Raw genomic sequence first — 13687 nt, forward strand, 5'->3', positions numbered from 1 at the left:
TTTTACAATAATTTTTCTAGTATAAATTAGTTCATGAGATTTTAAGAGTGTATATCGAATGTGGGACCCGCTAGTGCGGAAAGTTCGGTAAAATTGGGCCAATTAGGTTACGTTTCGTATACCGGGATTAATTTAGCAGGTGTTAAGAAATAACTAGAGGCTACTAAATGGATTGGTGTGAGAGGACAAAAGGATAACCATGTATTAATTGAAGTGACAAGTGTCACTTGTTGATTAATTCTTACATTTTGACCATAAGACCATCTTATCACCTTTACCAAATAAATACCAACAATTGGCCAAAAATCCTCTTAATTTTTCCCTCTCTTGGCTGATTCTCTCCACAAGAAAAGAAAAGAAAACTCTCAACTCCTTGGCTTCCAATCTTGCTTAATCCTCAAATCCAACCGATTAAACTTGGATTCTCTCCATAAAAACCCCTAGTCTAGTGGTTGCAAGGTTGATTATCAAGTGGTTTGGAAGATTAAGGTGTAAAGTTGCTTCCTTCCTTGAGGTTGCAAGGTGAGTAGCTAAGGTATTCCTTCTTTGGTCTTGATAATGTCAAATTAATGACTTGTGTTAGTCATAGATGTGATTTTGTGGAAGATTAGCACTTGAATGCATGAATTCCAGATTAGGGTTTCTTTTTTTCTCCAATTCTGTCCGGTACTGTTACACCTAGTTAGAGGCCGAATTGGTCTTAGCACAAAATATGAAAGTTGTAGAGAATGATGTTTTATAGTAGCCTGCAAAATTTCAGCTCAATCGGAGCAACGTATCCTATGAAAAGACCGAAATACCCCTGCTGCCCTGTTTCTACCCGGACATGCTAATCAGCTTCTGTAATTGGTTGTTTTGACCAGGAATACTACTGATTTGGTTGTTGGTGTCTTCTTAAGAATTATCACCTTGTATCTTAGCTTTCAAATGGATTTGGAATTACCTGATTTGGAGTTGTGTGTGCTGAGATAAGGGTGAATGAATCAGGACTGCCAGTTGAATTCCGCGGTGAGTTTCGAACTGGAAAATCTGGAGTTGTTTTGGTAAATTTGACCTAGATACATTGCAAACTGGACTGAGTGACCTTCTTCAATATTGTAGCCCTTTCTTTTAGCTTCGAAACGGTGTAAATTACACCCCAATCTGATAAGTGTAGCTCCAATTGTGTCCATTCCGCTAAATGACATCAAAACTGTCTTTTGATTTTAGGGTTTATAATTGGGGCTTTTCTAGGGTTTCTTTGTTGAGCTACCATTTGGTTGTTTTGAAGGGTATTGTGGCTCTAATTGAAGGTGTTGATAGTTTGTGATTGGGTGTTGAGGCTTGGTTGGAAAAGTAAAGAAAGACAAGGGGAAATGCTGTCCAAATGTTTGCAGGAGCTTCAGTGCAGTCTCGGGAGAATTGCTATATCTTGATGTCGAAATGTCGGAATTGCGTTCCGTTTGTTGCGTTTTAAATTAGATTCATAGGACTATAAACCATGTAAATTTCAGACCCTGTTTCTGTCTGTCCAATTTATGGTGATTTTTCAAAATTGACTGAAATATTGTACCTGTTCTGTCTTTCACTGTATAAAGCAGCAAATTGAGGCTTGAATTTGACCGACTTGCGTTCTAAATCTTATGAGGGTGTTCTCTGGAAAGTTATAGCCCTTTGAATGTATTTATCAACGGTATAACTTTTACTAATTTTGGACTTACAAAACTTGAGATATGATTTTTCATATAGGGTTGCGCGAATCTGGAAAATCCTGTTTTCCTAGTATCGATCTTACTTTCATTTTCTACTTCAAATTTGGAGTTGGTCAGTCATTGTAGGTAGGGTTTTGAGGTTGTTCATGCCTTCAGGACTAATCGTTATCTTTTCACTCCAAAGTCACCTCTTCGCTTTACATTAATGGTTCATTTGGATAGGCACCTGACTTATAATCGAGTTTTACGTGCGAATTCCACTTATTAGGTCTTGGAGTCCAGTCTTAAGTGTTTGCCTTGATTGTTCTAGGAGGTGCCGGCGAGTAAAGCCATACTTGGGAAGGAAACTTTTGAAATTATCCTTGTTTGATAAGGTGAGTGCACCACTCCCCTGAGTTATTGCTAAACTGATTTTCTGTACTTGCAACTTGCTATTTGAATATCTTTCCTGACTGTTTATCTTGTATGAGACGAGGGTGTACTTTATCACACACGTTCTCTTGCCTGTACTGAACAAACTGGAATCTATTACTTGTACTTGTTATGTACTTGAACTTGTTACTTGCACTCGTTATGAGATCGTTTGGAAGTGTGTCCAACGATCGTCCTGTTAAACTTGAGCTCAACCTCATGGGGAGTTAATTAAATCGAGCCAGTAAGGGCTTGGTCGAGATAATTAACCATCCATGGGTACCTGTTCCTGGGGAAATATTTGGGTATTGAGACTCTTGATTCCGATATATTCGAGTATTACCATTCCTATTCCTGTTTGGCGTTCGGGCCCGGTAAGGGGTATGTTTGGTGAACGGGGTTTTGGCGTTAAAGTGGTGTTCTACTGGACTGGTTTCTTTATTGAACGTTGACGGATGTTCAACGAAGCTGGATCAAGTATAGCAACGGGGATTTGTCTCTTGAGAGCCACCTGTATCCTTTACATTGTGATATTCATTCATTTTTCGTATTTGATGTGAATATGTGACTCCAAAGTGCTTTCTCATGAATTCTACTGATTCTACTGTTTATACTGTTGGTACCTCATTGAGCTTTTAGCTCACCCCGTTTCGTTATCCTTGTTTTCCTTACAAGAAATCACCTTTTGAAGACTATGATATTTTGAAGCATGAGTTGAGCTAGTTTTAGTATTCTTTTGTATAGCTCATCGATGGTTGGAAAACCTTAAATGTATTTTAACCAAACCATTCCCTTTTGAATTGTAAATTTGCAACCATGTGTATATAAAAGTGTTTAACCATGTTCCTGAGTTGATTTGGTTTGGAAATGTTCTTTTCTAGGATTATCTAAAGTTGTTGTGCTTGTTTGGGTTTCGGACAGTGAATGTTATCTTCTCGAAGCTCTTTTGAGCGGTTGGTAGGGTTTACGCTCGTTCCGGATCCTGAGTCCCGGCGAGAGTTGGGCAGGCGGTCCACCGAACCCTTTGGTTCGCCTTAGGGTGAGGTGGGGCTGTCACAAACTCTACCTCTGGCCTTATCTCAAAAAATTAGGAGCTCTCAACTAGTTTGGCCTCATGAAGACCCGTGGCTGAGGACCGAACAGGCCAGTAGAACTGACATGTGTCCGTAGAGGATTACCCCATCTACAGTATCCAAAAGGGATATTCAGACAAGAAGGAAGACAATTCAAACTTACTGGCAAGCAAAAGTCCATTTGTTTCTCGAATTTCTGGCTTCAAAAGCTCGATCTTTTCTTGTAAGTGGCACAAAACTTTTGTCATTTTCCAAGGTCCTTCTGAAATGTATTTCTTGTCACGAGCAAGCCTAAGGTCATGCGCAATCTCATACAACACAATTTGAACTTTGGAAAGCAATGATGCTAAATCTACCTTATCGCAATAGGAAATATAATGTAGAAATGCCATTAGAAATGGCACTCAATTTAAAATTGATCTATATGACCTGCCAAAGCATCATACTACATTTCATCCCTTTCCTCATTGGAATCCTTCGAGAACAGCTTTCTCATTTTAGCTAAAAGCCTTTGAGTTCCTTGTTGATGTAGCTGATTATTCATTAGCACAAGTCGCGAAGTCTACAATTAGTCTTGGAGTTCTTGCAAGGCAGGGCTAAGGAGATCATGATAGCTAGCTATCATTCAAACCTGATCTAACCAGGCCAACTATTTTGAAATTACAACTAACTAGTAAGTATCTTGCTTCTCTTAACACGCTAATCATCTTATCCCAATAGTGCATTATCTATAAATAACAAAGTCGACATTCAACAAACAGGACGATTCAAGAGTTTTTGTTTAATGCAAATTAAATGCAGCATCCAATTTGTGAAGTCGTCCCTGATAGGGAGAAACGCCTTGAGAGAGTTTATCAAAAAATCCAATATATTAGTCAGGAATCCAACTCTGACCAAAAAACTTAAACCATCAGGTATTAGGCCCTTACTTACATATTAACCGCTCTTTTTTTATCTCTCGGATTAATGTGGGACATAATCGTTTACTCATGAACCTAACAAACCTCTTCTTTCATGAGTAACCCCTCACATTAAATCCAAATTTATAAGCTCTTTTTCAAACCCACTTTAATACTCAATGCAAGTCCACCTTATTACCTAAGGTCACCTCTTCTCCCAATCATGGATCCACTCTTCTTTGACGTCCAAACTGCATTTTGGACCTCTGCCAATCCTTGGCTCCTTGGTCTAATCCCACTTCCTGCCAAATTCATGGTGTACCTAATCTTATCACCTAAGGTCACCTCTTCTTCTAATTATGGACCCATTCTTTTTCAACATCCAAATTGTATTTTGGACTCCTGCCAATCCTTGACTTCTTGGTCTAACCCCAACCGGATTCCCTGTCAAATCCATGGCGTATTTGGTCCAACACTAGCCAGCACTTTGGCACTTTGGTCCACTATCAAGAAGAGAATTTTCACCGGTCCAACTCTTATAAGAATCCATTTATTCATGAGTAGTTCAGTCTCGCAACCTGAAACTCTGATACCAATTTGATAGGGACAAACACTTCAAGAGAGTCCACCAAAGAGACCAATATATAAGTGAAGAACCCAACTCTGACCCAAAAGATTAAGTCATTAGGTCTCGAGCCCTTGCTTATATATTAACCGCTCTTTCTCTATCTCTCGGATCAATGTAGAATATAATCCTTTACTCATGAATCTAACTGTCCCTAATACACAAAGAATATAGACTTCCATGTTAAATTAATTCGATAATATAAAAGAATCCAAAAGGAACCAATTGACTTGCTTTTTACTTTCATCCATCACCATCAGAGCATAACTAGACAAAAATGTATAATTTATTTCAGATTACCTTTAGGAGCTCTTGATGAGCAATCCTAGGGGAAGACCCTCCTAGAACCTCCCAACTTTGTAATATCAGAATTGAACATTTTCTCCCAATGGAAATTGAACTCGATTGTTCTCATGAACTCAAGACCTCTGACACACGAAGGTAATCAGTAATCTTAAGCAAATAAAGATGGATGAAGAGACACCACGATTAGGAAGCAAACTAATCGATAAAGTCTGATTTGAATCTTAAGCTATGAACTCAAGAATTCAAGAGTAAGTTCGATTAAGAACTTGAAGGAAAATTCCTCACGATTTCTGGTTGTAATATTTTGTCCCTTTACTCATGCAAGAGGTGCCTTTTTATAGGCTAGAACTAGGGCAAATCCGTTTGGAGTAAGGATTGACAACTCACCTACCTAAACTAGGAATAGGAATTCGGCCCACATAAAGAGCCAGCTCTTTATGGCTTCCCGATAAGGCTCAATACTTAGTAAAATCTACTGAAAGGATTAAAACTCAGCGACAACATGTCCTTTGTGCGATTAACAACTACTAAACTAGGCAGCTTTAAAACAACTACTAACTAAGCTAACAAGTATGAGATCATTCTTTCACTTCAAACGTACAAGTGAACAAGGTAACTTCATGGTCCATCAAATCTTCAAACTTAGCTTGCTCCTTGCTTGTATGGTGAATGATCAAGGCTCGTAAGGCTTCCTTCACCTTCTTGGATCTTGATCTTGTCATCGGAGCATCAATGATGATCAAAGGATCTTTGACCCAAGGTTGAAGTTGTTGCGCACCTGTATCCGCATCAGCTCTCTTATGACTTCTTAGCTCCTTTCACTGGCGCAGATGCCAACCAACCAATGAGTCCAATACTATTGTTTTCTCACACCTTTATCTCCTACATATGATTAGAAACATGATTTGCTAACAATTTGTATTAGTATTACCTCTAAAAACGGATTGAAGAGAAGTCCTTTTTTTAAAATTTTTTCCATGTTTTCTTAATTACCTAAGGGAAAGAAACAGGAATGACTAATGATCAATGAAAACTGAAAAAAGGAAAAAAAAAAAAGAGAGGAAGAGGCATCTACTTCAATAGCTTGATCATGTTAACAAGTATACTGATGTTGCAAGTTAAATAACATGTGCAGCATATCACATGAGAAGCCTCAAATTGTTGTGGCCCTAGCACCCTTTCCCCTTTTTACATAAAAAAACATATCACTGTATAAAATATGAAATCTCAAAAAGATGGATCCTGGACCGTTGTGTTTGTTGAGTTTCAACTAAGTTTAAACAATTTTTACTCTTAATTGTTCACTTCGGCTACACTCTCAATTTTCGTTATTGTATGTGATTTTCTTTTATTGCCATTTTTTTTTTTCTATTCAAACCTTAGTATAAGAAAGGTAATCCAATGACCTAGATTTGCATAAAAACATTTCCACTACAATACGTTTCTTTGGTTATTAAACTTCTATTTGCCAAAAAATTATGTTGACTTGACGATATTTTGGTGCATTGCATCAATAGTTAAACCCAAGGAATTAATTAGGTAGATTTAGCTCAAGGGTTTACAAGACCTCGTTTGTGCGTACTATGTGAAATCCCGTAGGAACCAATTTACATCAATAACTAGTGTGATCCTGTGTGCATAGCATGATTCACATAAAATCCCTGTATTAGTCCATCTACAGATATTTAAAATTGTCAACCTTGCCAAGACCTTGTAAATTCTGAAGGCAGGTTAGAGAAAAATTCTTGCACTTATGTAATTGTCTTGTCGAAAAATTTATTCGTCTGTCTAGTATATCACTACAAGATGAAGTTCAGTTTGGTTATTAGCAGTAACAAAATTCTTAACTTAGAAAATGTAGGATAAAATTAAGCAGAAATCAAAGAAAAAATTAGCAGAGCTATCTAATACACCATTTGATTTCCACCTGGTGATCAGTGTGTTTGGATAACCAAATAACGACAAGAAATTATTTGTTTGCATCAAAAATACAATTTTCAAAAAACCTTTTTATCTTCCCAATCATCTTTTTTTATCTCACATATATCACATCACAAAAAGTGTTACAGTAATTATTCCAAATAATATCTCAAATAATCTTCTATCCAAACACTATTGTTAATTGGCACAAAATGGTTTGGGGGAAGGGATATTTCCCGAAATTTGCTTTCACTCTATGGTTGGCAGTACAAGGGAAGCTTATGACAGAAGATAGGTGAGAAGATGGGGGATGTAAAATGTTGATCGCACTTGTGTACTTGGTGGTGGAGTTGATGAATCAATTGACCACCTATTTTTTTTAATGTACTTTTGCAAAGGCAGTTTGGCAAAATGTACAAAAGATGTGTCTATTGTATAGAGGAGACATGTACTAGCAGATGGAGGTGCAATGGTGGAGTGCTCATTTGAAAGCTGAATCATTTGCTACTAAACTTAAGCGGCTGGCTCTTTCTACAACTATTTGGCATCCATGGCAAGAGAGGAATAGCAGAATTTTCAAACAAGCCAACAAGACTAATGTTCAGCTTGTTGCAACAATTATGAAGATTGTCCAATTAAATTGCGTTTCTTGGGAAAGTGCTCCAAGAACAAGGAAAAATTTGGAATTGGTGCTCGAATGGGGACTAGATCACAGGTGTTTGATGAGCTAGATAGGACAATAATGCATACCAATAGCCATATACAAAAGTCCTAAGTGTACTGTATAACTATAGGATTGATTACAAGAGTAGACATGAGCAGATAGGAGTTCTGATTAATAGATTGTGGACATATTGTATAGTCCTAAAGGATTCAACAAAAGGTCCTTTTGCTTTGAAAAAAAAACACCATTTGACAAAATAGAACAAAGAGAATACCACTTCAACTGTTCAAAATCAGCTGGGAACTAAATGTTAGGCATGGCCCTGCTGTTTCTCCTAGCTTATCTATAATTTCTCATGCATGTTTCCCTTCAAGTCTACACGACTGTACCAGATGAGTGATGACTTCCTCTTCTACTTTGCTTCTTCTAGCAGTTCTTTGTCTTCTACTGGATGATCTCTTCCACCTTGATTCTTCTTATGCTTCATATATTGCTTCGTTTCTCTTTTTGCATCATTTCACCCTAATTACTATAATAAAGAGCATTGCTAAGAACTCTGCTTCTTATCCTTTCATCTTAACAGCTCACTACCTTCAGATCCAAGCGTCTTGCTACTTCTTTTGCTCGTTAGTTTCATACCGATCTCAGGCGCAACTTTTAAGTTTCCAATTGCCCTTTCTTCCTAGCAGCTGATGTCTGTGTGTCTGAAACCCTGAGATGAACAAACATTCAGGGCAATAGCATTTGCCAAAATCACGAAAACACAATCGTAGCACATTAAGAACACCAAATGACAAGCAATTAAAAGTCAATAACATATCAGCAAAAAGAATAAGACAAAGTGAATAAGACCCATGATGCTTCTCATTGCTGCAGAAACACAAAGAAGTTTTCTGTTAACATATAAGAGAGACACCAAGTTCAAACCAAATAACAATAAAGGCAAGAAATCGTGCTTTCAACCTGATCATTATCCCGTTCACAACTTCAAATAGGGCACAAAATATCATTGTTTTTCTATTGTGTTCTGATTGTTTTCTATTGAAATATTGGAGAAATTGAAAGCTTATTCAACATATACTTCTTTGCTTTCTGATTACAAACTGAAACAGATTACTATGCTTTCTGTTTATCATACAAACACAAAAAGAGATTTCCACATATAGGCCAGCTTAAGAAAAAAACACCACTCAAAATTAAGCAGGAAAAGTAAAAGACCAGCCAGAAATGATAAAGTCAGAAATTCCTACTGCATGAACTTTTTAATAGTCTTAGTGACTAGTTTTTGTGTAAAAGAATTAGACTTATTTGTGTGAGGAAGTACTTTCTATTGACCTGACAATGTCTTAATAATAAACTTATGACCACTAAAAGGGCAAAAAGAGTAGTAAGAAAACTTAAAATTAAGCAGCATGATTTTCATCGAGCATCAAAATCTTAACCAAAAGAGAAAAGGGATCACAATCCAAAAGTTAACAACACTTAGAGAATACTAAAAGATGATAAAACTGAATAGCTAACGATGAACTTGACCCCTCCATCTCGCTAAAAACTAAAAAAATGTACGAAAGAGGAAAAAAATGAATTAAACAGGCTTAGTGGTGGAGTAAGTGCAATCCGCCTAACAATATCAAGTTTAAACAGACTCTTCAATCATTCCACATTTATCAGGTAATGCAGTAGAAAATCAACAAAAAATAATACCCTGAAAACTATGAAAAGGATTACATCGTACAGGAAAAGCCAAGATCTAAGTTTCAAGTTCAAGAGAATCACCAGGAAATAGTTCAAGTTGCAGACTATTTGAAAGAAGTCACCTTTCTTTCTGGTAATGGAATGATTAGGCTTAGTATTTAAAAGTAAAATTAACTTAAAAAGTAAGCATAATTATGAATTTATTCAGAATTATCAGCAAAGTTCAACTCTTGATGGCTTCACATTCCTGTGAAACACTATATCTTGAATGTTGGACAACAGTTTTTGATCAGATATATTAGATTTATTTAAGTACTTTTCTCGATTCTTTAGTCCTTCAGCCATATATAGAGTGAACAAGCTTTATGCTTTTCAACAAGTTAAGCTATCAGATATCATTCAGCGGGACAGGTTTACCAAATTACAGGCAGAGCGAAATAAACTAATCCATTTTTTTTTTTTTTTGGAGTGTATTATTGATCAAGACAATCCGAACTTCACAATGAGGTAATATTCTTTCCTCCCTCCTCCCCAGCAAGACACATGAAACAACAAAGAGAAAAAAAGAAGAAATATCACACACATGCACGAGTACACTAACACTCTTTAATTTTCACCATGGACCAGAAGGGCAAAAACCAACCATATGATTATATGAAGCATGTTGATATAGTTAGAAAAAGCATGTAAACTAGAGTAAAAAAGAAAACGAAAAACTGTTTGCTAAAATGCTTGACGCTTGAGTCAAGGTTAGTGCATAAGTTATCTAGTTAAGCCGGAGGGGACTTTCATAAGTAAGGATAAACTTTTACTCCAATAAATTCCAACAAAAAGTTGAATATTAAGAATCTTGACCAAGGATCATAACATGAAAATGGAAATCCTAGAAACTTTAAACTCACTTAATAAGCTAAATATCAAATTATGCAAAAATCATATTAAATTTTGCTATTGTTAAAAATCATATTAAGTAAATTTAATAAACTTTGCTATTGCTACAAATATTCCTCCTCAAATCATGAACATAAAGATAGGACAGAAATATGGCAACACATCTTTCGTACACATATTGTGAAAAATTGAGAATACCAACAGAAATTTTTGTTGTCAAAAGAAACAATTTTATTTTAAATTCTACAATATATTTTAAGGGCCTGTGATTTTTTTAAAGCGGTTGGATTCCTTTTTATTTTTTAGGACATTCTGTCAAAAAGAGAAAATCTGATCTTCTATTCAAGTATTGTTTGATTGTTTCTATGAATTATTACTTTGAGATCATTAAAATGTTCTTTTTTTTAAGTTAAACCATTAGTATTAAACATTGGCTAAAGAAAAAGTGCAACACAGTTGGTACCAAATTCATATTTGGGCAAATCTAGTTTTCAAAAATTCAACAACTCAAATTATACAACGCTATTTCGATAGATCGTGTCGCACAATTTGGACAATTGATTTTTGAAGACAGGGTCTACCCAATCTAGGATTTAGCGCGAAGGTGCAAATGATACCCAACCTTCGGGTTAGCGCTTTAACGCGTTAACTTTGGTCATCTCTTAATTAATCAAACTTCTCTCCCGCCAAAGTTCCAATGCATTTGCTCACTTGATCAATGGTCATCAGCACCCGTCTGAAGAAACTTCCTTCCAAACTACTCTTCTCAAGAAATCATCCCTTTGCGTCATTTTCTCAAACACTTTCCGCTCGTTCCAATTTGCCCCACTACAAAGACAACCCGGACAAGGCCAAGGACAACTGGAACACCAACCATTCTTTTGTCCTCTCAAACCCGATTCTTTCACTCCTTGAAAATAAATGCAAGTCCATTTCTCAACTCAAGCAAATCCAATCCCAAATGATCATCACTGGCCTCATCTCAGATGGGCTGGCGTCGAGTCGTTTGATTGCATTCTGTGCTCTCTCAGAAATGGCTGATCTTTCTTACTGCAAAACGTTGTTATGCAGTTTGCAAAACCCAAATGCATTTTCTTATAATGTTTCTATTAGAGCTTTTTCTGACGGTGAGAACCCGATTGAAGCTTTTATTTTATACAAGCAAATGTTGTGTGCTTGGAGTAATAGTGGTTTAAGGCCTGATAAATATACTTTTCCTTTATTGTTTAAGACATGTACTAGATTATCATTCTTTTATTTGGGTTTTGAGATTCTTGTTCATGTTATTAAATTGGGTTATGAGAGAAACATTTATGTGCATAATGCTTTAATTCATTTCTTGGCGTCTTTTGGGGAGTTGGACATTGCACGTATGGTGTTCAATGAAAATTGCGTGAGGGACTTGGTTTCTTGGAATTCTTTGATTAATGGGTATGTCAAGAGCGGGAAAGCACACAAAGCTTTGAGGATTTTTAGGGAAATGGAGACGGAGGGAGTCAAGCCAGACGAGGTTACTATGATTGGATTGGTTTTGTCGTGCGGGCAGTTGGAGGACTTAGTGCTTGGGAGAGAATTTCATCAGCGCATTGAGGAGTATGGGCTGAATTTGACCGTGCCTCTAGGTAATGCTCTTATGGACATGTATGTGAAGTGTGGGGAACTTGATGAAGCAAAGGCTTTGTTTGATAGGATGGAGAAGAAGACCGTGGTTAGTTGGACGACCATGGTTGTGGGCTATGCAAAGTTGGGGCTTTTGGACATTGCTAGAAAGCTTTTTGATGAGATGCCTGAAAAGGATGTTGTTCCTTGGAATGCTTTGATTAGTGGTTACGTCCAAATCAAACATTGTAAGGAGGCATTGGCTTTGTTTAGTGAAATGCAAGCCAAGAATGTTATGCCTGATCAGGTGACCATGGTTAGTTGTTTATCTGCTTGCACGCAGATCGGGGCGCTTGATGTTGGAATTTGGCTTCATCGGTATATTGAAAGGAATAACATCTGTATAAATGTTGCTTTGGGGACTGCTTTGATAGATATGTATGCAAAATGTGGCAACATCAGTAAGGCACTTCAGATTTTTAAAGAGATGCCAGCAAGAAACTCATTAACTTGGACAGCTATAATATGTGCTTTGGCTTATCATGGGGATTCCAGTGATGCTTTATCCCACTTCTTTGAGATGATTCAAATTGGACTGGTCCCAGATGAAGTTACATTTCTGGGTGTCTTGTCAGCTTGTTGTCATGGAGGTTTGGTTGAAGAAGGTCGCAAGATTTTTGCACAGATGAGCTCCAAGTTCAACATTCCTCCCAAACTTAAACACTACTCTTGCATGGTCGACCTTTTGGGTAGGGCTGGTCTACTAGAAGAGGCTGAAGAGCTTATTAAGAGCATGCCAATGGAAGCTGATGCTGTGGTGTGGGGAGCATTATTTTTTGCATGTCGAATTAATAAAAATGTCGAAATGGGGGAGAAAGCTGCTATGAAGCTTCTAGAACTGGATCCTCATGATAGTGGAATCTATGTCCTGCTTGCAAGCATGTACATCGAAGCAAATATGTGGCAGAAGTCCAGGGAGGTTAGGAAGATGATGAGAGAAAGAGGTGTTGACAAGACACCTGGCTGCAGTTCAATAGAGGTCAAAGGTGATGTTTGGGAGTTCATGGTCAAAGATAAGTCACATCCTCAGTGTGATGAGATCTACCAATGTCTTATGGAATTAAAGAGACAGATGGAGCTTGTCGAATATTCAGCTGATGTGCCTCTCCTGGAATATGACCTCCTCATTAGCTCTAATGGCTGCTGCTAAGTCAACTGAGAAGGTTAGTTTAGAATGCACATCCGTTTTGCAAAGCTAAGAACAAGATTGAGAAGTTTGTAAAGAAGTGACTATTCAAATGTCAACTGTCAATTTTCAATTTTCTACCTCGCAATAGTCCTGAACATGTTGTCTTGCTTGCTATGCAGTTTTAATGTTTTGTCAGTGTGATCTTTTCATCACTTCATCTTGTTTAGTTTCCCAAAGTTTGACCAGGTGTTTTAATTATCTAAAAGTTGGCTGGCTGAAGAACTTAAATTTCTCTTAGTTATGCTGGCAAATTTTATGTTGCAAAAGGTTGCAGAGAAGGTAAAGTTGATTAGGAAAAAATTCGGAAACATTTGTGATCCGAATGGAGTTAATTCTTGAACCGGTTGCGTCCCCAACTTGGTCAGATCTACAATTGTTCTACTCAGTCAACAAGATGTCTGGAGGTTGCTTAGCATATGTCTAATATTCTCTGGAGATAATCCCAAATTTGGCTGTCTGTGGCTGCAAAATTTCAATGACCAGGTCTGTTGGAAAACAGAAACTCATATCCCATACTTTTTCCCAAATTTTAATCAGCAATAACTTGGCATGCTGTTCTAAGTATAATCAGTCACAGACAGAGGTAGTCAGACACCAGATCGATTCAATTGTCTGAAATAGAAAGGTATCTGGTAACATGTTCATTATTATTGTGATTTATTGT

The 13687-nt window shown here is 37.1% G+C and overlaps 1 protein-coding gene across 1 annotated transcript; it reads left to right on the top strand.

Annotated features, from left to right (window-relative positions):
* Positions 1-10871: 10871 nt before the first annotated feature.
* Positions 10872-13158, top strand: LOC113756397 (pentatricopeptide repeat-containing protein At2g22410, mitochondrial-like). Its single transcript, XM_027300082.1, has one exon. It carries the CDS (start codon positions 10894-10896, stop codon positions 12982-12984), a length of 2091 nt encoding a protein of 696 aa, XP_027155883.1. The 5' UTR covers positions 10872-10893; the 3' UTR covers positions 12985-13158.
* Positions 13159-13687: the final 529 nt, after the last annotated feature.

Source organism: Coffea eugenioides, unplaced genomic scaffold, assembly GCF_003713205.1.
Source record: "Coffea eugenioides isolate CCC68of unplaced genomic scaffold, Ceug_1.0 ScVebR1_2280;HRSCAF=3278, whole genome shotgun sequence".
Classification (NCBI taxonomy): Eukaryota; Viridiplantae; Streptophyta; class Magnoliopsida; order Gentianales; family Rubiaceae; genus Coffea; species Coffea eugenioides.